Source organism: Diuraphis noxia, unplaced genomic scaffold, assembly GCF_037042655.1.
Source record: "Diuraphis noxia isolate RWA-SAM2 unplaced genomic scaffold, SU_Dnox_SAM2 contig0001, whole genome shotgun sequence".
Classification (NCBI taxonomy): Eukaryota; Metazoa; Arthropoda; class Insecta; order Hemiptera; family Aphididae; genus Diuraphis; species Diuraphis noxia.
Window position 1 is genome coordinate 106,492,003 of NW_028301711.1, and position 27,886 is coordinate 106,519,888.

At 40.5% G+C, this 27,886-nt stretch overlaps 4 protein-coding genes and 1 long non-coding RNA gene across 5 annotated transcripts; 4 read left to right on the top strand and 1 right to left on the bottom strand.

The window, feature by feature from the left end:
- The first annotated feature begins 3,171 nt into the window (after positions 1-3,171).
- LOC149063189 (zinc finger protein 862-like) lies at positions 3,172-5,812 on the top strand. The gene is made up of 2 exons (XM_089215561.1): positions 3,172-3,232; positions 4,245-5,812. The coding sequence occupies exons 1-2, from the start codon at positions 3,172-3,174 to the stop codon at positions 5,810-5,812; spliced, it is 1,629 nt and encodes a 542-aa protein (XP_089071687.1).
- An 827-nt stretch (positions 5,813-6,639) lies between these two features.
- On the top strand, positions 6,640-17,026 carry LOC149063190 (uncharacterized). The gene is made up of 2 exons (XR_016189508.1): positions 6,640-6,843; positions 15,472-17,026. It is a non-coding gene; the product is annotated as an uncharacterized LOC149063190 (long non-coding RNA).
- On the top strand, positions 8,416-10,201 carry LOC149063191 (uncharacterized). The gene has a single exon (XM_089216364.1). It carries the CDS (start codon positions 8,453-8,455, stop codon positions 10,082-10,084), a length of 1,632 nt encoding a protein of 543 aa, XP_089072490.1. The 5' UTR covers positions 8,416-8,452; the 3' UTR covers positions 10,085-10,201.
- A 373-nt stretch (positions 17,027-17,399) lies between the features above and the next one.
- On the bottom strand, positions 17,400-18,203 carry LOC149063192 (uncharacterized). The gene has a single exon (XM_089215562.1). It carries the CDS (start codon positions 18,201-18,203, stop codon positions 17,400-17,402), a length of 804 nt encoding a protein of 267 aa, XP_089071688.1.
- An 8,685-nt stretch (positions 18,204-26,888) lies between these two features.
- LOC149063193 (uncharacterized) lies at positions 26,889-27,680 on the top strand. Its single transcript, XM_089215564.1, has one exon. It carries the CDS (start codon positions 26,889-26,891, stop codon positions 27,678-27,680), a length of 792 nt encoding a protein of 263 aa, XP_089071690.1.
- Positions 27,681-27,886: the final 206 nt, after the last annotated feature.

Sequence of the window (27,886 nt, forward strand, 5' to 3'; positions counted from 1 at the left end):
TCACGGAGCAACTGGACTGCGGTGGAGCGGTTCGTGAAGGAGGTGCTAACAAAGAGGGAAGCTGAGGAGAGAGATCGGCAGCGTCAAGATCAACTCCATAGTTAAGTCTGCTTTTCCTGTGGGCCGAAGGCCGTTCTTAGATGGTGTAGGGTCATCTATTACATGTATATAGGCTGTAAATATATGTGCATATTAATATTGTAAAATTTACCGTCAATAAACGATGTAGGGGAGCTGAAGAAATGCCTCTGGGTGTCTCCGGCCTCCTACGATACCATCGGAAAAAAAAAAAAAAAAAAAGTTAGGTTAGCGGTGGCTAACCTGAGGCCTTTCCTTGCGTCCTTGAATGTGTGATTTTCCGCATCGGCTGGTCCTTTCCTTGCTGCCCTTGGTACTTTCTTCTAGCTGCTAGCGCGGCTTTCCTAAGCTCGGCTATCTCCGTCGTCCACCAGTGTTGCGGTTTACGATAGTTTTGTGTGCACACATTCAAGGACGCAAGGAAAGGCCTCAGGTTAGCGATTAAAAGAAGCCAAGACACCTGCTGGAGGAACTTATGCAATGAGGTGATCCATAACCCGTGGGGAACAGCTTACAAGATGGTCATGAGGAAAATCGGAAGACGACCAGCAATTCCAAACAACCTCATCCCCAAAATAGTTTCGGAACTCTTCCCGACCCACGCCTTGGTAGAACGGGCTGCAGAGCAGGTGACGACGCCAGTGCCGCCAATAACACCTGAGGAGCTAGAGGTAGCAAACCGAAGACTACAACCAGGTAAGGCGCCTGGGCCGGATGGCGTCCCAAACGAAGCGCTGAAGGTCGCAGTGAGAACGCACCCAGCAATGTTCCAGGGGGTGTATGAGCGATGCATGAAAGACAGCGTTTTCCCGAAGCCGTGGAAGCTGGCAAGACTGGTCCTCCTGAAAAAGGGCGATAAGCCGGCAGATCAACCCTTGAGCTACCGTCCGCTCTGCATGTTGGATACAACGGGGAAGCTATTCGAGCGTATATTGTGCAACCGCATCGAGGAAGCCTTGGCCAGTAAGGAAACCGGGTTAGCTGGGAACCAATACGGGTTAAGGAAAGGACGGTCGACTATCGATGCAATTAACAGGGTCATAGCAGAGATATCTGACGCTGGAAAAGGCACGATATACGACAGACAGCTGTGCGTGCTCATTACGCTGGACGTGGCAAACGCCTTTAACTCGGCGTCATGGGAGGCCATACTAAACGCAATCGCCGAAAAGAAGGTACCAGACTACCTCACAAGCGTCGTGCGGAACTATCTCTGTGACAGGGAAGTAACCCACGTGGAAAGCCAAGAGACAATAAACCTAACCAGTGGAGTACCACAAGGATCCATGCTCGGTCCCCTGCTATGGGGCATAATGTATGACGGTTTGCTCACCGAGAAGATGCCAGAAGGAATAACAATGGTGGGCTTTGCTGACGACGTGGCCATCGTGGGAAGGTCATGGAGGGTCGATCATCTCGAGGACATAGTCAATGAGGCTCTCGGTGCGGTGCACAAATGGATGACCGAACATCAACTAAGGCTAGCCACCCACAAGACGGAGGCCGTCATGTTAACCCGGAAAAAGGGTTACCGGAAACCAACATTCGTGGTCGGAGGACACCAAGTATCAATCAAGAATTCGCTCAAATATCTAGGGGTCGAGATAGATTCTGGAAGAAGGTTCAAGGTGCACGAGCAAGTGATCGGGCATAAAGCAACCAGAACGGCACAGGCACTGTCGAGGATCCTACCCAACATCGGTGGGTCGACAACTGCCAAAAGAAAGCTCCTGGCAAGTGTTGTCCATAGCCAGCTGCTATACGCTGCGCCAGTGTGGGAGCCACTATTGGACCACAGACCAGACAGTGTCGCCCCGTTAAAAAGGGACACAGCAAAAAACATAAAGGCAGCACAGAGGATAATGGCGCTAAGGGTGACGAGAGCATACCGAACTGTATCCTTTGAGGCAGTGACTCTACTAGCGGCCATGCCCCCGATCATGTTACTAGCGAAGGAGCGTACCGCAGTCCAGAACGCGAACAACAAACAGCAAGCACTCCAAGAGGCGCGAAGGCGAACAATGGTAACATGGCAACAGAACTGGGAGAACGCAGTGAAGGGCCGTTGGACATACACACTGATCAGGGACGTGGAAAAATGGGTCAGCAGGAGATACGGTGAGACCGACTACTTCCTAACCCAAGCCCTCACCAACCACGGATGCTTCAACGCTTACCTGTATAAAATCAAGAAAGCAGCCTCTCCGAAATGTTCAATGTGTGATGCGGAGATAGATGACGCCAAACACACGCTGTTTGAATGCGATGCGTACGAGAACTGGCGCCAACAGCTGTATGCGGAGATTGGGCACACGCTGACGCCGCAAGACCTCATCGAGACGATACTGAAGGGGATGAAAACATGGGACCTGATCGTGGCCTACATCCACCGGGCCATGGAGAACAAATGCGCGGTTGAGAGGACCCGACAAGCAGCAGCGACGTAAAAATAGTACTACATTCAACCTAGTTAAGTTTAATCAATGTAGGCGAAGCCGAATAGGTAGGGTTAGAACCCTACAATGTGTCATATAATGAAATTGTAAAGGCCGGTGCTGGGGGCCTGTCCCCAGAACTACCTATAACTATAATTATTGTACTGTAATGTTTGTCAATAAACGATGGGGCCTAGAGGAAGTAATGCTAACGCGGTTCCCTCTAGGTTTCCAATTCCATAAAAAAAAAAAAAAAAAAAAGGTTAGGTTAGGTCCCCCCCCCGACGGGACCCACCTTGACGTGGTGGGGGGGCTCACTGACTCCGGTCGGTGCCAAGAGGTACCCAACTCCCCGGCACTGACTTTAACTAGTTGGTGCCGGAGCCTCCAGAGCCGCTCTTGACCTTAACCGGTTGAGGATGGCAGGTACGGCAATCCACCTGCTGCCACTAGCAAACGGACCCTGAAGGACACAGTAAACCAACGAGAAGGACACTCCAAACCAAAAGATGGATCAAAACATTAACGGAAAACGTACCCCTGTCCCAGGCCCAAACGGATTCGGGGGGGGGGGCCGTCCATCAGGCAACAAACACTGGAAACCGGAAACAAGGACATGAAGATTACGAAGATTCAACTAAAGGGGAAGAAATAGAGGATGAAGATCTTAGCAATTGGGTGTTCGAATTACATGGCGACCTCCACCACAGTGTTGCCAGGTGTGTGGGAATTTTCCACGGCGCGGGGAAATTTTACCATAATATTTTGGAAAAGGGACAAAGGGAAATTTTTCAATTATTTCTTAATATGTGGGAAATTTAGCAACTCTTGAAGTTTATTCTATGTTATAGTGATTTGTGATATTACAAATATTTTTATAAATAAAAAAAAAATTTTATCACTAAATAGTTCATATCAATGTGTCCACAATATTATTCTAGATAAAACCAATAAAAGTAGGTGTATACCTGGTTATGTTTTAACTATTGATAACTAGACTTTATTATCAATTGTTTTAACCGGTGGTTCTATCTTGGTTACGAGGAAATTATAAACTCCCACAAAAACTTATCACTTATCAGTTATTATCATTTGTATTTTCTCACCAAATAGGCTTTTTAACATTATTAATACCGTAATTTAATTGTTTAAGTTTTGTAGCTCTTAATAATTTAAATCAAATATGTCAGACTCAGACAGAAGTGTAACTCCAAAAAAGAAGCGTTAGGTTAGTCCAATAATACGTTACATTAGTTTACAAAAAAAAAGTATTCTAACCGGAATGGTTATTAAAAAATGAATTTAAACTATGGCTTAGAGAAGTTCCATCGGATAATACCAAGTGCAAATGTATTGCATGTAATACAATACTGGTAAGTGGCAAAAGTGAAATTGAAAAGCATTCTGTTGGTATCAAACATAAATTAAATGTCAAAAGTATACAAGGAATGAAACCCACATTCTCCTTGTCTAATCTTAAAGAAGTTGAAACGTTTCAAAATAATGTAAAAAAAGCTGAAATCAAATTAGCATCTTTCTTTGGATAATATAACATTGCTTTTCAAACTGTAGACCATTTGACGCCTGTGTTACAAGACATTTTCCCAGATTCTAAGGTTTGTAAAGCAATAAGTCTTCATCGTACCAAACTAACAAGTATTATTAAAAATGTTGTTGCTCCTGTTGAAATTAATAATACAATTGATATTTTAAAAACAAATCCATTTTCAGTGTTAGTCGATGAGAGTACTGATTTAACATGTAGTAAATTCTTATGCTTATTGGTAAGATTTGTCCACTCTGAAAGTGGTGTTATACATACCAAGCTTTTGGAACTTGTACCTGTAAATGCCCTTGATTGTTCTGCAAAAAGTATTTATAATCATTTTAAAGAATGTTTACTGAAAAAAGATATTCCTATAAAAAATGTTATAGGAGTAGCTTGTGACGGTGTGTCTGTTATGGTTGGTAGTCAAAATTCTTTTATGACTTTAATCAAAAAGGACTCTCCAAACGTTATTAAAATGCAGTGTATCTGCCATTCGTTGGCTTTAGTTGCCTCTAAAGCATGCATGCATTTACCAAGAACAGTTGAACAATTAATGCGATCAATTTATTCTTATGTATCTGGTAGCGCTAAACGGTGTGCTCAATTGGTTGAGGTACAAGAATATTTTGATGGTCAGCGTAAAAAACTTTTAAAACTTGCAGATACTCGTTGGCTAGCCATGCATCAATGCGTTGTCAGAGTACTCGAATGTTGGGATAGTCTCACCAATTATTTTAGAGTTGCAGTATTTGACGACAAACTAAAATCCGCACAAACCATAATGGATGAGCTATTAAATCCATTTACTAAATGTTACTTCTTGTTTCTAAAGTATGCTCTAAATTATTTAAATTTGTTTAATGCTCTATTTCAAAGCAGACAAATTATGATCCATAAAATGTTTGATTTATCATTGAATTTAATGAAAAGTTTATGCCAAAATTTCATTAAACCGTCGTTGTTAAATAACAACATTAGCAGTCTTAACTTAAAACATCTTAACAATTTATTGCCTTTAAGTGAACTTTTTGTTGGAGCTGAATGTCAAGAGTTATTAAATTTGCAGTCTGAAGAAAATGTTATAAAGTTTAAAGAAAAATGTCAAAACTTTTGCATTACAGCATCTGAAGAAATTTTAAAACGACTTCCAGTTAATGACAATTTCTTTAAAGAAATGACATTTTTAGATCCTGAAATTGCTCTGAATTCGTCAAACCGTTCAGATTTAATGGACATGCCTTTACTAAAACATTATTTTAAAGATTTTATTGATCTATATAAATTAACGGAAGAATGGCGTCAACTTCCATTTTCATTGAGTAACTCGGATATTGTACGTTTAAAATCTCTTGGAGGTGTTAATATAGCTGATATGTGGAAAGAAATTTCAATGTTAAAAAATTTAATGATCGATTCACCTAGTTTTCCAAATTTGAGTATGTTGGCCAAGTTAATTTTAACGTTGCCTCATTCAAACGCTGAAGCGAAACGTATTTTCTCAATTGTAAATGACGTAAAAACCAAAAAAAGGAATCGCATTGGGGATGAAACTCTTAATTCAATCGCAATTATTAGATCATCGTTTCAAGACAAAAATCAAACGTGCGTTGACTTTAAGATACATAAAGACCTGTGGCGGTCCTGGACGGATACCACAAATATGTATGCGGTGGATCGGTTTTACACCAAAGGAAAAAAAAACACTTTTTGTTTAAGTCGCAGAAGTGCGGTGGTGTATATTTTATTTTGATATTGTCGGTAGAAAAAAAAACAAATCACAGATATAATAATATGAGAGACGGTACGCGCGAGGACGGTGATGGTGCGGTTGGTAAATGTCACTCAAAACGCGGCCGTGGAACTAAACTTGCTACAAGCCGGTTCGCGGTACCGGCGGTCGACATCTCCAGGCGCGCTTATCGCGTGTCGGTGTCGACCGCCGTCGATTGGCGGTTGACAGTGTAACGAGCTGTGACTTTATCTATATTTACTTATGAGTCCCTGGTAGTAATATCATAATAATAATGCTGGAGAGCAGCGGCGTAGTGCTAATAATAGTCATAATACATCTGACACTATATATCTCACTACTCATATAAATATTCTATAATATATTATATATAAATAGGCCACGCAGGAATTGTGTGTTTTATGGAGATCGTGTTACAATGTTTTATATAAGGAACATCCGGTTAACTGTCCGTGTAACCACAAGCCACAGTCACACGCACCATATATGACCATGAGAGTTACGTAACATAGATATGACCACTGGAGTAGGGACTAGGGATTTCTCTACGAGAGGAGCTCGTAGACCGTACGATAGTCAGACGAACTTACCAACAACTAGCGACTGGAAGCTGAACACACTAGAAGTCACATCTCGTTATTACCATTAAATAAATTAATTGAACTTAGTCATTTTTTCAATATTATTAATTATTGGACTTGTAATAAATAAAAATATTATTCAAAAAACATCAAGTGTTGATTATTCCATTCAACTTCTTGACAATCCTAGAAGGGCTCGTTACAATTTGGCGCTGTGGACAGGGTTGTTTCAAGAGGATAAAGAAGAATACTTAGAATATTTTTGAAATTATTTTCGAAAATTTTTCTTCTTTCTACTTCTAACGGAGGTAATTCATATCCGATCACTGTGAGAAGACAGGCCATCTTCCCACGACTCCGTGAAAACGAAAACCCAGCAGTAGCAGTCAAGGAAAATCAAGAAATAAGAATGGCATCATCATCATCATCCGTCAATTCAATCGCTTTGGTGTGAGTATTAGAATAAAGTTGTGAAAATTAGTTTGTTCGTCTCCTATGGTATTATTGACCATAGTATAGTTTTAATTAAGGAATAAGATTGGGGAATAAATAATAATATTAGTTAAAAAATATAATAACAGGAAAACAATTATAATAATAATTTATTAAATTAAAATTTTTTTTAAACGTTTTATTGAAAATAAATAAAATTCTAAATTACGCAAATTTAATTTAAATTTCTACGCTAAATTTTTTGAAATACTTTTAAGTATACTTTTAATACTTTAAAATAATTTAAATATTTTAATAATTAAATTTAATTTAACATAATATAAAGAAGTAAATAAATAATAAAATAAAAAAAAAGAAAAGTCAAAAGTCAAATTAAAATAAATATAGTAATTAAATTAAATTAATTATTTAAAACAAGTTTAAATAAAACGAAATAATTAATGAAATAATTTTAAAACTAATAAAATATAGTTCAACAAATTGTAAAATTTATAAATATAAGAATTTATAAAGAATATAAAGAATAATATAAATAATATAAAGAATTTTAATTCGTTTGCGTATTTATTTTTTATTTTAAAAAATATAATAATAAAATTTTTTATAGTGTACACTGTACACTAAAACATAAAATAAAAATAAAAATAATTTTTATTTATTTCCCTAGTTAACAATTGTTGTAACATCGAATTGAGAATTTATAATTGAGAGAATTTAATAATAAAGAATATTGTGAAATTGAGAATTATTGTGAAGAATTTATATTTTTTTTTAAAGGCAGAGAAGTCCTTATATTTTATTTTGAGTAAAAGAGAATTATTATTGAGAATTTATTGAGAATTAATTAATTATTGTTATAAAGGCCGTGAAGTAAGTCCTTATATTTTGTGAATTTATTTGAAGACAGTTGAAGTCTGTATTTTTAAAGGCCGTGAAGTAAGTCCTTATATTTTGTGAATTTATTTGAAGACAGTTGAAGTCTGTATTTTTGATTTTTATAGGCCGAGTAGTAAGTCCTAATATTTTGTGAATTTATATATTGAAGTTATATAGGCCGTGAAGTAAGTCCTGATATTTGAGAATTTTTTAGACAATTGAAGTCTGTGTTTGAATTTATTATTGTAGGCCGTGAAGTAAGTCCTGTTATTTTGTGATTTTTTTTTGAAGATAAATGAAGTATATTGTGAATTGTTTAATTGGAATTAATTTTATAAGGCCGGAATAAGTCCTTTTAGTAGAAATTTTGTGTATTATTGAGATTTAAATGAATTAAAGAGAATAATAATAATAAGGCCGTAATAAGTCCTTAAGTAAAAAAAATTATAATTGTGAGAGATAATAAAAAAAAAATTTATATAAAATAAATAATAACGAATATTGTTATGTGTAGGAATTTATGAGTTTAATAATTTTGAGTTGAATAAAAAATTATATAGAATTAAATATTATTTAATTTAATTAGTAAAAATAAATAAATAGGAAATAGAATTAATAATTAATTTGAAGCGAATAAATAATAAATTATAATAGATAGTAAGTTGAAAAATTTGAGTAATTAAAGTATTTACGTATTAGAAGTATTAATTGAATATGATAAGACAGATTAATGAATAAAGAAAATAATACATTAGAAGTTAAGGAAACAGATAGTAAAAATTTATTAACGGAAGAATTACAGGAAATTAAGGAACTTGTAAAAACTGAACCCACTAACGTTACAACTGATAATAAAAACGTAGTAGATATTAAAGATAATAAAAATAACGATAAAGTAAAAATAGTTGAAAGTGAAATATTAATTGATTTAAGTACAGAAGAAGGTTATCAATATTCAGTAGATTTAGATAGGGAAAAATATTTGAAGTCATTAAGGGAAAAAGATTTATTAAATACAAGTATAAGACCAATTTTAGTTAACGAGATAGAGTTACGACAAATAGGAACACGTACCAAGAAAGGGTTAATACATACTCAATTAGAACCAACTAAACGTAATACAAGGAAGGTTAATAAAATGGCTACAGTTACTAAAGTTTCTTTAGACAAGGTTACAGGTATGATACCCACATGTACAAGTGAGCGTGATGTACATCAATTTATAAGAGCTTGCGATTTAGCATGTTCAATGGTAGACAAGGAGGAATTATCGATACTTACTAAATTTATAAATACGAAATTATTTGATAAAGCATTAGAAGTGTGTAGATATAGGAACGTATCAGAGTGGGAAGGAATAAAATTAATTTTGTTAGACGCTTTTGAACCACAGAGAACAGCATCATCTTTACAGGTAGCGTTAAATTCGGTAAGAATGAGAAATAATGAGGACGTTAGTTCTTATGCACATAGGGTAGAACAATTATATTTTAATTTATGTGTAGTTAGTACAAAAGACAAAACGCCTGAGCAATCTACCGTTATAACTGACCAATTAAAGGAACAAACATTAGTAGTATTTTTAAAAGGTCTAATTCCAAGTTTAAGAACGATAGTAAAATCACGTAATCCTCCTACACTTGAATCTGCTATGCAGTTAGCTAAAGAGGAAGAATCCGAACTTACATCCGATTATGACGCGTATCAGTATTATGGGAACAATAACGCGCGAAATGGAAATGATAATGGTGGAAATAATAGGCGAAATAACAATAATTTTGAAACAGTTAATAATAGGTACGGACATAATAATTACAGAAATTTAAATAATAGTAACAGACATTTTAACACTAATAATTATCCGCGACAATCTTATAATCAAAGACCGAACAACAATTTTATTAGACCACAATTTAATCAAAACCAAAATTTTAATAGACTAAACAATAATCAGAATCGAAATAATTTTAATAATAATAATAGATTCCCACCACGTAATAATAACTATAATCGCAATAATAATAACTATCCAAATAATAACGTATTGAGTAATATAAGCTGTTACCAATGCGGAGGAAACCATTACGCACGGGATTGTATGCAAGCGCGAGGTATAAATAATACGCGTAATCCGAATGCACATAATAATTTTACGCGACCAGCAATAAATCATAATACTGGAGTTGTAAAATGTACATATTGTAATATAGTAGGTCATGATATATCGAGATGTTATAAGAAACTAAATTCGGAACAAACTAATAATTTTTCGGGAAACTTAAATCGATCGAACGAGGCAAGTGGCGCTCGCCCGATAAATTTAATAGCCGCTGTCGAGGAACAAGATGCTTATACTTTGTAACTGTTATAAATGATAATCATGTGTCATGCCAAAGTGTTAATATAAAGAAAGAATTTATAGAGTTACTTTTAGATACTGGAAGTGATGTTAATTTAATAAAATTTAGTACTTTGATACCAGATACATTAGTACATGAAAATAAAAAAATATATTTAAAAGGAATTAATGACAAAATTGTACCAACAGTAGGTTTAGTAAAAATAATTTTAAGATTTGATGATATTAATATAGAAACTGAGTTTCAAGTAGTTTATGATTCGTTTCCAATACCTAAGGATGGTATTTTAGGACAAAAATTTTTAATAGAGAATAAAGCAATTATAGATATAGCTAAAAATTCGTTAGTTATAGATAATGATAGTAATGATAGTTTAATTAATGAAATAAATAAAAATGAAATGAAATTTGTATTAAAACCACGAACGGAAACCGTTGTGGCAGTGCCTATTGCAGACCCAGCTATGGAAAATAAAAATATTATAATACACAAACAGGAACTGATAAAAGATGTATATTGTGCGAATATAATAGGGACCGTGGAAACAGGAAGGGTCATGGTTAGTTTATTAAATGTGTCCGAACTTTCACAAGAAATAGATACGAATATTATGAATAAAATATTGTATGAAACCGCAAACAATTATAACATACACGCGATAAAAACCGAAATTAATAATGATAATCGTGTAAATAAAATTTTAAATCTAATACGAAGCGATCATATGAGTGATGAGGAAAGGCAAACGATATTTAAAATATGTGAACGATACGCAGAAATATTCTATTTAGAAGGAGATCGATTAACTTTTACAGATGCAGCCGAGCATGTTATTAATTTAAATATTAACCAACAACCTATTTATCAAAGACCTTATAGGTTACCTTACTCACAACAGACAGAAATAAGAAATCAATTAGATAAAATGGAGCAAGATGATATTATAGAACCTTCTAGTTCACCGTGGAACGCACCACTCTTGTTAGTAAAGAAAAAGGCAGACGCCAGTGGAAAAGAAAAGTTTCGTATTGTAATAGACTTTAGAGCTCTGAATCAGGTCACTTTAAATGAATTTCATCCTTTACCGAACATTACGGAAATATTAGATCATTTAGGACAATGTCAATTATTCAGTGTCATTGACCTTGCTTCTGGATTTTATCAAATTCCTTTATCTAAAGCTTCACGTGAATTAACAGCCTTTTCAGCTAATAACGCGCATTATCAGTTTAAACGAATGGCAATGGGAATGAAAACTAGCCCTGCTACGTTTCAAAGGTTAATGGATAACGTATTGTCTGGAATAATTGGAATAAAATGTTTAGTATATCTTGACGACATAATAATATATGGGAAAAATTTAATAGATCATAATAAAAAATTAATCGATGTGTTCGAACGATTACGATTGCACAATTTGAAAATACAACCTGATAAGTGTGAATTTGTAAAGCGAGAGTGTTTATATTTAGGTCATGTTATATCGGAAACAGGAATAAGACCGGACCCTAAGAAAATTCAAGCTGTTTTAGACTTTCCTGAACCTAAGAATGTTAAACAAATTAAATCTTTCCTAGGATTATCAGGATATTATAGGAAATTTATTGAGAATTATAGTAAAATTGCTAAACCAATAACGAATTTATTAAAGAAAGATGTAAAGTTTGAATGGAATGAGGAGTGTGATAAAGCTTTCGGTAAATTAAAACATGCATTATGCACTGAGCCTGTATTACAATATCCCGATTTTACTAAAGAATTTATTTTAACGACCGATGCCAGTGGAAAAGCATTAGGTGCAATATTATCACAAGGAGAAATAGGAAAGGATTTACCTATAGCATATGCTTCTAGAACCTTAAATAAAAGTGAACTTAATTATTCTACAACAGAACTTGAATGTTTAGCTATAGTATTCGGAATAAAACAATTTAGACCATATCTTTATGGGCGAAAATTTACAATTTTGAGTGATCATAGACCGTTAGCTTGGTTATTTAATTTGAAAGATCCGTTATCAAAGTTAGCTAGATGGCGAATACAGTTAGAACAATATAATTATGTAATAAAATATAAACCGGGAGTACAAATTGGAAATGTAGATGCTTTATCGAGAATGTACACCATAAATGAGATAAAAGAAGAGAGCTATAATAATTTCTTAGAAAAATTCGAAACAACGTTGATAACAAATAGTAATGTTAAGGAAGTAAATGGAGAACTATTAGAGTCACCAAACGAATATCATATAGTAACTGAAATCGAAAAATATTATAATTTTAGAACAGGAATTAATTACGAAATAAAACAGAAGTATGGGGATCATATAATTTTAAAATCTAATAAAGACGTAGGTGAAGTAACAAAGGTGAAATATAACGATAGATTTATAATATTTTTAATAACCAAAAGTAAAACTAAACAATTAACTACATATGAAAATCTATATACTACACTATTAAATTTAAAATATTTCAGTGAAAAACATTCTTTAAATAAACTTATAATGAACCAGTTAGGAAGAAAAGATGGATTAGAATGGACGAAGGTTAGAGCTATGATCCGATATATATTTAGAAACACAAAAATAGAAGTATTAATATGTTCAAAATTAGAATATACTGAGGAAGAAAAATTAACTATATTTAAGCAATTTCATGACTCTATTTTGGGAGGACATGCAGGAATAGGCAAAACCATTAAAAAAAATACGACGGCAATTTAATTGGCCAGGACTCAAAGTTGATGTTAAAAATTATATTAAAAAATGTGAATCTTGCCAGAAAAATAAAGTAACAAATAGAAAAATTAAGCAGCCTATGGTGATAACTTCCACAAGTTCAAAACCTTTTGAAAAAATATTTTTAGACATAGTAGGACCTTTAGTCACAACAGCATCAGGGAATAATTATATTTTAACTATGCAGGATGATTTAACAAAATATTCTTTAGGTGTACCATTACCTAATCATACAGCAGATACAGTTGCTGAAGCTTTCGTAATAAATTTCGTTTGTATTCATGGAATACCAGAAACTATACTAACAGATCAAGGAACTGATTTTCTTAGCAAAACATTTACAGAAGTATGTAAATTATTAAAAATTAATAAAATAAAAACTAGCCCGTATCACCCACAGACCAATGGAAGTTTAGAAAGATCGCACAGAACTTTAACAGAATATTTAAGACATTATGTAGATAAAGATTTAAATACATGGGATCAGTTAATACCTTATGCTTTATTCGTATATAATTCAACAGAACATACATCTACAGGTTATCAACCCTATACATTACTATATGGAAAAGAATTGAATATTCCAGTAAATTTGAAAAATAACCCAGAACCCAGATATAATTACGATGATTATCTATATGATCTGAAACAAAAGATGCAGGAATCGCATAAAATTGCTAAGGAAAGATTAATTAAAAAGAAATTAAAATCTAAAACAAAATATGATACTAACGCACATAGTGAAGAATTACATGTTAAGGATTCTATATTATTAAGAGATAATACGCAGAGAAATAAATTGAATTCTTTATGGAAGGGACCATATGAAATTTTAGAGATATTAGATACAGAGAATATAATAATACAAAGGGGAAGAAATAAGGTTACTGTGCATAGAAATGATGTGAAAAAATATTATGAAATTATAAAGTAAAATTAACTGAGTTGGTAAAGAAATAATATTAAGAGTATAGAATATAATTATAAGAATATATTATAAGTAACATAATGAAGTAAGATAAAGATAGGTATTACAGGGGAAGAATAGAGTAAAAAAAAAAAAAAAATATTTAAAAATTAATGGGAAATAAATTATTATTTTAGGGAAAAACAAAGAAAATTCTTATTGGAATTGGAATTGGCTATTGGAGGAGAACCTCACTGTATTAATATTTTAGGTCCGGATGAGTTACCAAAATGTTTATTGAGGCATATAAGTACAGCAAATCATAATTTACTCGAACCATTTTCTAGAACCAAGATGAGAGAGTATACTAGAAATATTGCACGATTTTTACATGATATGACAGAAAACAGGGGTTGGTTAGATTATTCATGTTGTGAAACTTTAATGGATTTTATGGAATTCGTACAAGAACCTAATTATATACTAGAGTATGAGAGAAATGATTAATTTAAAAATTGATATAACATTATAGATTATTGGTTGTAATGGCAGTCAGAGGACAGGAATTAATCAATGAAGTTATGTTGGGAACAACTGTATATTATAAGTATGATGGGTATGTCACGATTAAGAATGTATCGGGTGAATCAGACGATGAAATTGTATTATCTAATGTAAGCAATTGTAACATAGACTCATTACGTATAAAATGTACTCTGATAAGAGATCCGCCGGTGTTTTTAGCAACACTAGTAGATATACCATTAACATATTATATGCAAAAATCTTGCGTAATATACATAAAGAATAAAAATGATACCAAATATGAACCTATTAAAATGCCAATAACATATAACTTTCTAAAATTCAGAGAAGCAGATAATGCATTAAATGAAACAATAACTAAACTTGATAATCAAACTACCAATAATGATACAAATAACAATAACAACGTTCAAACAGAATCCAATTTCGCTACTACTAATTTAATTAAAATTAATAAAACCAAGGTTTATACATCAAGTACAATATCTGTAGTTACGCATGAAATAATGGAGTCGCAAGAAATTGAAGGTATTACCAGCGAAAGAGCAAAGAATAATGAATTAACAAGTGTTGAATGTAGCACGGAAATAGTAAAAAATAATATTGTATATGATACTACTATAAACATAAATGATAATGAAATGAATACAATGGATTTAACTATAGAGAATAAAACTGAAAATAAAACTAAAAACAATTATGAGGTAAATTATGTAGTATACGTTGTGTTTGGGATGTTTATGATGACAGTTATAGTTGTGACAGTAGTTACAATATGTGAATATAAGCGTATAACCAGAAATAGGCAATTGACGCATCAATCATATGTGTTATCAGATATGGAGGATATAGAGTTGTAAAATTACTGTAACTAGTCATTTAAAATATAATAAAATGTAGTAAATATAATTAATATGAGTATAAGAGTAGTATGATAAGAGATCAAATATTAATATGAAATAAGTTTTAATGTAATTTAATATGATTAAGTGATTGAGAACATAGATACCATTAAAGGTGTATGGATAAAATGAGTTGGAGAATTAGTATATTTAAATATTGGGGACATGTATAGATGACCTATAGTAAACATTATACATGTTACCATAAAGATTTATATTTAATTGTGAATGTCATGTTAAGGGATTGTATTTAATAATAATTATTACAATTATTTGTTGACATTACTTATGTAGGTTATTCTGTTTGACAATCATACAAGGACCTATAGTGCAAAGTAAATCGTGTGGAGAAGGTGAAGTAAAAATTGAAAAAGAAACATCAGTAGAACAAATAACTGATACTCCTGATAGGTTATCTATTACTAATAGTTTTCCACCAATACTAACTAAATAAAAAAAATGAATTGCAACAATTTGTTAATACTAGAATTAAGATTAGAATATGGTTTTAATGATATATATAAATAAATAAGAATAAACAGATAACATTTAAATAAAATAGTAAGAATCAGTAAATAAATCATAATGGATAGGAACAATCAATTATTGCAAGAAATAAATATAAATTTAGCTATACAAACACACATTAATCCAAACCAAGGAGAATGGTATAATTTTACAACTTGTTTTGATTATCATATAATAACTGCAAATGAATCTATATTAGTACCGTATGAAGATAAAGAAATTTTAGAAATAATAAATTCTATAAAACGATTTTTAGTAGATATGATGATAAATAGAAATTTAAATAATCCTATATGTATGGAATTAGCCAGATTTATAGAAAGGGTGCCAACCGCCACTGATATGTTATTCTATGAAAATAAATCATTTTAGACAAATAATTATGAATGGTCAATAATATTAAGAAAAAAATTTATAATTTACTAATAAATTTATTATTGTAATTAAAGGAAAATATTATATGTATTAACTAACAAAACTATTAATCAACTATTATTGTATAACAAAAACTTATATACCATTGTAAAAATATATATGATATTATATAATTATTATACTAACAAAATATTTATTGTAATTAATCAACAAAATTATATATATATATATAAAAATATGTAATATGTAATATGTATAAACATATGTAATCTGTAATTTTATAATATTATCAACAATAATTGTAAACTTTGTAAACTGGATAGTTTGATATCTAGTCATATTATTGAAATTGTAACAATGAATTTTAAGCTTTTTGTAGTTCTATGATGTTATAGCCCTACAAAAACCTTTTTTTTAGCGGTGAGGTGTAACGAGCTGTGACTTTATCTATATTTACTTATGAGTCCCTGGTAGTAATATCATAATAATAATGCTGGAGAGCAGCGGCGTAGTGCTAATAATAGTCATAATACATCTGACACTATATATCTCACTACTCATATAAATATTCTATAATATATTATATATAAATAGGCCACGCAGGAATTGTGTGTTTTATGGAGATCGTGTTACAATGTTTTATATAAGGAACATCCGGTTAACTGTCCGTGTAACCACAAGCCACAGTCACACGCACCATATATGACCATGAGAGTTACGTAACATAGATATGACCACTGGAGTAGGGACTAGGGATTTCTCTACGAGAGGAGCTCGTAGACCGTACGATAGTCAGACGAACTTACCAACAACTAGCGACTGGAAGCTGAACACACTAGAAGTCACATCTCGTTATTACCATTAAATAAATTAATTGAACTTAGTCATTTTTTCAATATTATTAATTATTGGACTTGTAATAAATAAAAATATTATTCAAAAAACATCAAGTGTTGATTATTCCATTCAACTTCTTGACAATCCTAGAAGGGCTCGTTACAACAGAGAGAATAGACGGCGCGGATTTCCGCGCACAGGCCGTTTGAATTCAAACGGCTATTACGCGGGACCGCGTCATACTCCCCCCCCCCCAAACCGCCAACGACGGCGGTGTGCCAGCCAGTATCGGTGGTGCGGTGGTGTGGGTGTTGGAGTGTGGTTGTGGTGGACACCTTGTCCGCGGGCACGTTTTCCGGCTGATCACAGCGGACGTGACCCGGCGGTGTCTGGGGAGTGATTGCCGATGTCGGCTGTGGGCACTTTTCCGGGGTTCCGGCACGTGTTTCCGGCTGGTGATAGCGGACGTGGCCCCGGCGTGTCTACTCCCGCCGAGGTGACGCCGGGAGACTATGGAACGTGTTATCGAACACGGTCTCCATGTCTCCCTCGTCACCAAGGTGCGTGTCCGGCCCGTCCAACAGTTCCGCCTCCTCTTCCGCTGATATTTCCATATCAACGGGTTGTGAGAAGGCGGTGGTCGGTTGCTCCGTGGTCCCGGCTGTTCCGGCAGGTATCACTACCTCCGGTACCGTGGTCACGGTGCGGGCCGGGTAGTTGGTTGGTGGGGCCGCGATTGGTGCCGGTTTTTCCAGGCGGAACTGCTGGGACTCTTGTTGTTTTTTCGCCCGATGGTCCCGCAGGCGCTGCTGGTTCCGGCGTTGACGGGCGTTCGGCACGGCTGCTCCGGGTGTGCGCGTGATTGTAGGGGCTGTTGGCGTCTGTGTGGGTGGTTGCCGTAATGTGGGTCCCGGGTGCTGTAGCAGCGGCCGGATCGGTTGCACCGTGGTTGCCGGTCGTGGTATGGCTGCTGGTCGCCTTGTCGACGCCGGTACTGCCGCTCGCCGGGGACTACGCGACCGGTTTGTGCGTACCAACGTTGTGGGGGCACCGCTCGTCGCCTTTCGAAAAACCTCAGTGCGGTCCTCCCACCCCCTTGTGTACGCGGCCCATAGTACCGGGTCCCGCTGCAGCTGTGCCGTTGTCATCTGGCGTACCCGTGCCGCCGTGGTGGTGTTGGTGGCCTCCTCCAGACTGGCCGCCCTCAGTAGTTGCTGGCTACGTTCCAGCAACTCGGCCGCTTGTTGGATGGTGGTTGGCGGTGTGGTCGGCCGTTGTTGATCCATGGTATGGATGTTGTTCCGACTAAAATTTGTTGAATTTAGTTATGGGCTTGTTGGTGGGTGGGGTGGTGTAGGGCGGGGTTGTGTTGTGGTCGTCGCCCGTTTGAAGCAGGACACGTGGATTTTGCGTGCGGGCTGTTGGTCCGTGAGGAACACGCCTTTGCCCACGCGTTTGTGTAGCTTCACCGGTCCCCACCATTTCGGTGCGAAGCCGGCGTTAAACTTTTTGTGCGCGCTCGACAGGTGGTGCGCTTTATAGTACACCATGTCACCTGTTGGGTATTTTGTGTCCGTCTGGCCCCCTGTTACAGGTGTTACGTCCAGTACGGCACTTTCCCGTTTCGCTCTGTCCCTATCTGTGTGCTCTATCTGGTTGTCCGCTGTCCGATTCAGTGCCCAGTCCCCGGGTCGCTTGCCCTCTCTGCCGAGGACAAGTACCGACGGTGGGTATCCTGTCTGGTCGTTGCGTCTATTCCTGATAGAGAACAGTATGGGGGCTAACTTGGTGTCCCAGGTGTTGTGGTTCCCGTCGATGAGTAGCGCGCGTAGACCTTTTTTTATTTCCTGGTTGCGGCGCTCGACTGGGTTGGCCCTCGGATGATATACCGGAGTTGTCCAGCCCTCGGCCCCCCATCGTTCGATTGCTTTGCACATGTCATTCGATACGAACTGTGGGCCGTTGTCGCTTAAACACACACGGGGATATCCGAAACGTGAAAAGAATTCTCTTTCAAGCGTTTCGGTTATTGTCTTCGTAGTGGCTGTTCCGAGCGGGTATGCTTCGGTCCATCTACTAAACAAATCCGTGGCAACCAGTAAATATTGTTTTCCCCTACTCGTACGCGGGTAGGGGCCCATGAGATCTATGCTGATTACCTCCCAGGGGTGTCGCGGTGTTCTGGCGGCGATCGGGTCATCTGCGCGCGCGTTCAGTGGTTTTGTACACGCGCAAATGTGGCACGACTTGACATACAGTCGGACGTCGTTTTTCTGGCCGTTCCAAAAAAAACGCTGTCTTACCGCCCTGTATGTTTCTTTCCAACCTGGGTGGTTTGCGAGGACGTGGTTGTGGTATATCCAAATCACCTTTTGTGCTTTGTCGTTTGGTACGACTACGGGTGTGTGTTCGCCCAGCTTTTTCCGCAGAAGGCCGTCGGTAAAAATGTATTGGCTATTCTTTCTCGTGGCGTTTCTGGTGCTGTGCGCCGGCTCGTCCGGTGTCCCGTTGTCCACTATGTCTCGTGTTTTGGGGTCATTGGCCTGCCAAGTTGCGAGCATAGTGTGTGTGATGGTGTGGTCGTTGTTTGGTTTGTCCGGGTCCGTAGTGGCGAACAGATTGTCGGCCGGTGCGCTAGTAGTGGTGTTGTGTGGTGGTGTGGGTACCCCTACTAGTCGCTCCTCGAGGTGTTCCTCGTCTACCGGTGGCCCGGGTGCCTAGTTCCGTGATAGCATATCCGGCGCCTCGTTCTGTACGCCGGGTACATGCGTGGTGTGGTAGTCCAGGTTAGCCAGTTGTAGTGCCCACCTGGTTAACTTGGAGTTTGTGTTCTTTGCTCGGTGGAGCCACGTTAGTGCTGCGTTGTCCGTGTAAAGATCAAAACGGCGAGCTTCCAAATATGGTCTGAATTTGTCGATTGCCCAAATTATCGCGAGACACTCGCGTTCAACCGCCGCGTACCGTTTCTGTGTGTCACTAAACTTCCTGCTTGCGTAGGCGATTATCCGTCTTTCGTCCGGTCTGTCACCCCGTTGGAAAAGGACGGCACCTGCTCCTACTTCGCTAGCATCCGTTTTTAGGCAGAACGGTTTTCCGTAATCCGGTGTCGACAGTATTGGCGAGTCGTACAAGGCGCGTTTTATTGTATCGAATGCCGCCTGTTCGGTCTCGCTCCATGACCATTTGGTACCCTGTTTGAGCCGGTCTGTTAGTGGCGCTACGGTGTCCGCGTAGTTGTCGACAAATTGGCTGTACCAGTTGCAGACGCCCAGGAACTTCCGTAGGTCCCTAACTTTGGTTGGTGTTGGGAACCGCATGATGCTTTCTAGTTTCTCCGGTTGTTTGTATATGCCGTCGGAGGTGACTAGGTGTCCGAGAAATGATATTTCGGTTGATCCGAAACTGCATTTTTCGGTGTTGCATGTTAACCCGTGTCTCTGTAGACGTTCCAGAACTTTGTCCAAGTGGCACTGGTGTTCGTCCGTAGTGTTTGAAAACACCACTATATCATCAAGATATACGCGGACGAACTCATCCAGGTACCCTCTCAGTACTTCGTTCATTAAACGTACAAAGGTCATGGGGCTGTTCTTAAGGCCAAAGGGAAGGACTCGGAATTGATACAGACCCCGACGCGTCCGGAATGCCGTGTATTTTCGAGCGTTTTGGTTCAGTGGTACTTGCCAGTATCCCGACTTAAGGTCCAAAATGCTAAATATTTTTGCGCCTCGCATTTGACGTATCAACGTATTGAGGTCCGGCATTGGATAAGCGTCGGACTCAGTGACGTCATTGAGTCGTCTGTAGTCGATGCACAGTCGGGGCGATCCGTCTTTCTTTTTTGCTAAGACGACGGGTGCGGCCCATGGTGATGTGCTTTGCTCCACAAGTCCCTGTTGTTCCATATCCTGTACCATGGTGTCGATTGTGGCCTGTTTTGCCTGCGGGTAGGGATATGGTTTGAGCGCTATCGGTGTTTGGTTCTTCAGGAGTATGTCGTGTTCGATTAATCTGGTGCAACCCACGTTGCCTCTGAAAACGTCCGGGTAGTTGCGAATTACTTCGGTTTTTTTCGCGCGCGTGTGTATGTCACCATGTATTACCAAATTATCGATGTCTGGTGTAGGGTGGTGGTGGCTTTTCCGACCCTTCCAGCATGCCGTTGTTCTCCTATGTGTACCAAGGTGGATCGTGCTCGTTGTGTAGTCCCAGGTGACTTCGTTGTGTACGAGGAAGTCGTGTCCTAGGAGCATGTCGCAGTATAGTTTGTCCAGAATGGCTGCAGTGAAAGTGACCGTTAGGTCTCCGATCCTGGCTACGAATGTGGCGGTACCACTTGTCATTGTGGTGTGTCAGTCCGCCATTCGTACGTGTGTGGATTGTCCGTGGTGTGGTGTGCCAAATGTGTGTGCAATGTTCGGGCTTACATATGACTTTTGTGCTTGTGAGTCGAGTAGCGCTGTTACGAAGCCTGACCTAAATTCGAGCTCGACCGCGGGGGTCGGAATTTTGTCGGGGCATGTTCGTTTTTCGTTACTCGTCGTTGGTTGTTTTCTGTAGCGGGGCAACTGGTTCTGAACCGCGTTTCCGGTGCTCTGGTGAGCGGTTTGTACCGCCATTATCAGAGCGTCCGTTTCGGTTGCCTCTGTGCTACTTGTATGTTCCAACGGTGCACGCGTGAATTTCATAGTAGTGGTCTGTGTGTTTGTGTGTGGTGATGACGACCTACTACTTAATGAAATTTTGTGTGTGTGGGCGGGTGATATATCTGATGATGCCGAGCTTGTTGATGCGCGTTTGACAGTTATATCCCCGTCCGTAATTCCGAGTGTTGCTGGTGGTGGCGTTGTTGTGTGTGTGTGTGTGTGTGAGACGGCGGCGCGGACAAATGTCCGCCGACTCAGTTGCCGTTTCCCGACGCCGGTGTGTACCCGGGGCAGTCACTGTTCCAGTGAGGCCCTCCGCAGTATTTGCACGGGTTGGGCGGTAGTGGCTTTCCAGCTGTACCGTCCCGTGCTCGCTGCTGGTTTGTCGGCCGTGTTGCACGGGCTTGTCCGATTTTTTTATATTCCGGTTTCGGTTGCGGTCGAGATAGCGGTGGTGGTGGTGTTTGTTCCGGTGTGTAATCCAGGATGCCAGCGATCCGGCGGAGGTCGGCGAATGTCGCTGGTCTTTGCAGCCGTATGTGCGTGCGGTATTCGTCTCACGTTAATCCAGTTATCGTACTGACTAGCTGTGGTTCAGGTAGCCCGGTGTTGATGCGGCGCGCGATTTGATTTTTTTTAATCACGAATTCCGTCAGTGACTGCGTCGACGTTTGTCTAACCGATACTATCTCGGCCCGCAGTCGAGATTGTATGTCCGCGTTGTCGAACTTTTCTAAAAATTCGGCGCGGAACTCATCCCAGGTGAGGTCCAGTAACCTGATGGTGTCCCACCATGTACTGGCTGCGCCCTTTAACTGCGGTTCAATAATGTTTGTCCAGCCCGACCTATCTATACGTGACTGGTATAGTATCGATTCCGCCTTATGTATGAACCGCACCGGGTCCTCGGGTGTGGTCCCGTGGAACTCTGGCAGTGAAAATCTCGCTGTACGTACGTCGTCGTACGGTATCAGTATAGACTGCTGCGGTTCATATGTGTGGGTTGGTGTTGGAGCATTGTGATGACACGCCGTGTTTTCAAAATGCACTGACCGGTCGTGTGCGTGTTCGGGTCGTTGATAATCCGTGGCACGTGATTCGCGTGTCGCGGTGTAACTTGATCCGTGGTCCGTGGTGGTCGACGTGTTTGTGTGTGTGTGTGTGCCCGCGCGAGTGTTATCGGTCGCCGATGTTTCCGGCGTGCTCCGGTGTTGTCCAGATAACATCGTGCTGTGGAGGCGGGACGGTGATGATACCTCCGGTTGTCGTTCCGGTGTTTGTTGAGACATGCCCATCTCCAGGCGTCGCATCGTCTCTGCTATGCGACGCTGGTCGTCACCAAAACGCATCATGCAGCTCTCGAGCATGGCCAGTCGCGACTCCAAACTGTCTGCACGCGTCGGTGTCGTTGTCGGTTGCTGCGCCTCCTGCAGTATGCCGCGGGCCCGCCTTATCAGGTCCGTGGCTTGATGATTGTTTTGTGTGGGCAGCGGGTTGGTGATGTTCTGCGGCTGGTGGTTGTCCGTGTGGTCGTCCGCTGTGTTCTCGGTTTGTCCGGCGTGGTGCGTCTGACTCGTGTCCGAGTCACTTGCGGCCGCCCTCATGGTCTCCATCGGCTGAAACCGGATGGAGTTGGCCTGCAGATCCATGTCCGCGAAATGCTGGGTCAGCCGGATTTCGAGGGCGTCTTTCGCGCCCCCTTCCGGTAGCCCGCGCTGTTTACATTCGTAGCGGAGCTCCGCAACGGTCAATTCGTTTATGTATTTTCCCGACATCTCGTCCGGCTGTGTTTCCGGTGTTGTTGATGGGGAAAATAGTAAACACACTATACAGCGATTGTTGTTGTTGTTGTGCTGTTGACCGTTTATCGGTGCTATTTCCGTCCGAATGTAGGTCAGTGGGTCTGTTGTCGTTGTGCGCGCCGGGGTGATTACACTAACCGGTTTTCGCAGCGTATGTCGCGGTTGCGCGTGTGTGCGCTGTCCGGTCGACTATCGCGACTACGAATGCGGCGGCAGTTATTTGTATCTCCGTCCCGGGTGATCGTGGATGACGTTGCGGGTGGTGGTGCTTGGCGGTGGTTGTGTGACTTTGTCGCGCTCTAGCGTTCCTACCTATCCTACTCCGTGTGTTTGCGGTGTCGCGCGCGCTGAGATCGGTGCGTCCGTAAGTCGGGCGGCGTGGTCGGTCGGTCGTTACGTGCTTTGTGGTTATGTTACGTAACGCCGGGTTTTTCCGTTACCGCCTGCAAACCACGTTTGCGTCGTATGGGATCGGGGATTTTTCCGCGAGTTGCACAACAGGGAAATGTAATGGGGGTAGTATGGGGTAAGTTAAGATAAACAGTGTTTACTTACCGGTGATTCCTGTACGGGGAGCCAATTTTGTGGCGGTCCTGGACGGATACCACAAATATGTATGCGGTGGATCGGTTTTACACCAAAGGAAAAAAAAACACTTTTTGTTTAAGTCGCAGAAGTGCGGTGGTGTATATTTTATTTTGATATTGTCGGTAGAAAAAAAAAACAAATCACAGATATAATAATATGAGAGACGGTACGCGCGAGGACGGTGATGGTGCGGTTGGTAGTTGTCACTCAAAACGTGGCCGTGGAACTAAACTTGCTACAAGCCGGTTCGCGGTACCGGCGGTCGACATCTCCAGGCGCGCTTATCGCGTGTCGGTGTCGACCGCCGTCGATTGGCGATTGACAGAGAGAATAGACGGCGCGGATTTCCGAGCACAGGCCGTTTGAATTCAAACGGCTATTACGCGGGACCGCGTCAGACCATATATCATTACATAATCATACCAATTTGTATTCATAGATCTCATGTACTTACTGATGTTTATTTTTCTATAAATATTTCTAATTACCTAGTCTTTAAATTAATTTGTTTTAGTTGTTTGAATTTATGATTTACTATGACTATGTTAATTTTTCTATAAATATTTCTAATTACCTAGTCTTTAAATTAATTTGTTTTAGTTGTTTGAGTTTATGATTTACTATGACTATGTTAATTTTTCTATAAATATTTCTAATTACCAAGTCTTTAAATTAATTTGTTTTAGTTGTTTGAGTTAGACAAAATGCATTCGTTCTCCACCACCACCAAAAATCTCCACAAAGAGATGAAAACATGGTGCACCGAGCTGAAAGGGAAGTTGATGCAAGCGCTTGATAAAAGCAAAGTTCTCAAGCCTTACGTGGACAAAGCTGGCGACAGGATAATGGACCTCTCTTCCTCTCTGCTGGAAGCGAGCATACAGCCAATCCCACCAATCGTTGAAAAAATGAATAAGGCGACCAACACCAAGCCAGAGACTTCAGTACTGGTGTCGAGGAGCGACAGCTCCACGGCTAGACGTTATACCAATGAACAAAAGAAGGCGCACCCGAGCAACCAGCAAGCAGTGCGAGAACCACTTCGGGAGGGGAAAAAGAAGAAAGCGAAGATGAAGGGTGAAGGCATCCGCCACAGACAAGTCACGACAGAGGACACAGGACATAACGAAAGAAGATACCGGACTCAAAATCCCTAAAAGAAGACCAACAACGAAGCTGTAGTCGTTTGCCCTTCCGGGGCAACAACCTACGCCGAAATTGCAAAGAAGCTGAAGACAACCATAAACGTAAACACGCTAAACGTTAACATTAAAGATATAAAGAAAGCGAAGTCAGGAGACCTCATCATCCAGATAGACAAGGGCCCCAAACAAGAAGAAGCAGCAGCTAGGCTAAAGGAGGCGGTCATTCATACGTTAGGAGCTGACGCAGTGGTGAAGCACTCACCCAAGACCGAAATAATAGAAGTACGAGACCTGGAATCAGAAACAACGATAGAAGAGGTTACACAGGCGGTCGTTAACACCACGAGTACCACACCAGATTCGGTGAAGGTAATCAGAATGCTTCCCTCATACGGAAGCAACAAGATGGCGGTGATCAAAATGAAGTGCAAAGACGCATATACACTACAAAACTTAGGCCGCCTAATTGTAGGACTTGTGCGATGCCGAGTGAAGCTGAAAACCCAGATTGCAAGATGCTACAGATGCCACAACTTCGGTCACTACAGAGCTACATGTAGAGGAACCGACCGAACGGCCCAGTGCATGACATGTGGCCAAGAAAATCACAAGGCGAAGGATTGCAAAACTCCACCAAGATGCGTACTCTGCGAGGAATCCGGGTACGAGACAAACCACTACCCAGGCAGCCAAGTGTGCAGAAAATTCAAAGAGGCGAAGAAAAAAGACATAAATTAACCTAGTTAAGTAAACTGTTTTCTTTGTAAGCCAAAGGCAACCAAAAGAGGAGTAGTCGGAGGCTAAGAACTCAACTGTTGAAACCGGTACAGACACGCCATGCTGGTGGGTGAACGCGTCTGTGTGCGGCCATGGGACAGTTCACTCCACGACTACACAGGAACCGTTAGTGAAGGCCAAGCCACCTATGAAAGGCAAACAACAAAGGCCTAGCACTGATGCGGAGGATAGGGCAACTACATCCACAGAACAAGAGGCCGACTTCACAGTGGTACAGAGCAGGAGTACTGCGAGAAGGGCTAAGCCGGACGCCGTGGCGATCAAGGAGGAACTCAAGGTACCACCAATCAAGGCAGGCAGTGGCAAGCGGAGGCACCCTCCCAGAACGCAGGCGGTAGTCTTGGATAAGCCGGTGAATCTCTCTTACGCCGATGCAGTGAAGGAAGTCAAAGATGCTGTTCTCAAGGAGCCTTTCCAGTCCATGATCTCCACTAGGAGAGCCAAGTCTGGTAATCTAGTACTGGAAACGAGCACAAAGGAGCATGCCGATATGATCTTGCTAGGGCGCTCAAGCGCCAGCTTGGCGAAACGAGGAGCATTAGACGTCCTTCTCCGAGTGTCGCACTGCTGCTCATCAACATAGAGGACTCGGTCGATGAAAAGGAGTTGATTAAAACCCTGACGGAACACGATTCTGAGCTGAAAGTATCCAACGACCTCAAGATCCGAGAGGGTAAGAACGGAGTCCAAACGGCGATAGCTAGAGTCCCACTGAGCCCAGGGCTCAAGCTAGCTCGACTGAAAAAGTTGAGGGTGGGCTGGGCCACGTGCCGCATCAAGGAGCTGGCATCTAAGCGAGACTGTGCAAAGTGCTCTGCCGCTGGCCACGCAACCAGCGAGTGCAAGGGTGAAGAGACAAGAAAATGCTTCGGATGCAAGGCGGTGGGCCATCTTATTGCTACATGCACACTCCTCCGCCGGAGCGAGAAGTTCGGAGATTCGGACCAAGACCAGCGCACGGAGGCGCCGGCTAAGCCATTAAAGTCCCAGTTATGCCGGTAACAGCAAACTCGGGCCCAGTGATTAAGGTCTTGCAGGTAAACCTTAACCACTGTTGGGCGGCGCAACAACTCCTGCAAACAATAGCGGAACTCAACATTGACGTAGTCATAGTCAGCGACTACAACCGCCCGTTAGGTCAGACGCCGCGATGGGTTGCCAGCTCGGATCATGGCGCTGGTGGCGGCTTCGCATGGGCTAAGGTGAGGGGCAAGCTATTCTTTAGCTGCTACTACACGCCCAACTGTACGATCCAGGAGTTCGATCGATTCCTCAGCAAACTCGAGGCGTCGATCCAGCACAACACAGGTGTGGGGAGTGACGTCATTGTTGACGGGGATTTCAACTCTCACTCTGCAGAATGGGGCTCCTCAACGGAGGACGCAAGAGGATCACTACTGTCTGGCTTCATCTCGGCACTGGATCTCACAGTTTGTAACGTGGGCTCCGTCCCCACATTCAGGCGGGTCAACGCCACGTCCGTAATTGATGTCACCTTTGCGCGATCCACGGATAACAGACCATTGGTGCATGACTGGTCTGTATTAGACCAGAGGTACTCCGGCAGCGACCACGAGTATATCACATACTCCGTTTTAAAATCTGAGTCACGCAGCCCAACAGGGGAAGTAGCTCGGCCAGGCGGATGGTCGGTGAAAAAACTGTCTCCGGTAGCCATCATGGAGCATTGGAATCGAACAGGAGCACCCCCCCATCATACCGCGGGACGCTACTACGGAGGAACACGTAGAGCGCCTCCAGAAATATCTGACTCAGGCTTGTGACGCTGCAATGCCGACCAGATCAGCCGTAAGAGGCAAGAGGGCAGTCCACTGGTGGAGTGAAGAAATTGCCGACCTACGCAGGGCGGCCATCGCTGCTCGCAGGAGTTATCAGCGCGTGGGTCGCAGAGCCAGCGCTGGTGGCCGCGAAGAGGCTTTCCACGTGTACAATCAGGCAAGGAAGCAACTGAGGCTAGCTATCAGGAAGG

Bases quoted from the DNA above. Each gene is read 5' to 3' on its own strand.
- LOC149063189 (XM_089215561.1), top strand. From the start codon at position 3,172: ATGAAGATCTTAGCAATTGGGTGTTCGAATTACATGGCGACCTCCACC. The intron at 3,233-4,244 runs GTGTGTGGGAAT...ATCCATTTTCAG, and splicing joins CTCCACCACAGTGTTGCCAG to TGTTAGTCGATGAGAGTACT.
- LOC149063191 (XM_089216364.1), top strand. From the start codon at position 8,453: ATGAATAAAGAAAATAATACATTAGAAGTTAAGGAAACAGATAGTAAA.
- LOC149063192 (XM_089215562.1), bottom strand. From the start codon at position 18,203: ATGGATCAACAACGGCCGACCACACCGCCAACCACCATCCAACAAGCG.
- LOC149063193 (XM_089215564.1), top strand. From the start codon at position 26,889: ATGCCGGTAACAGCAAACTCGGGCCCAGTGATTAAGGTCTTGCAGGTA.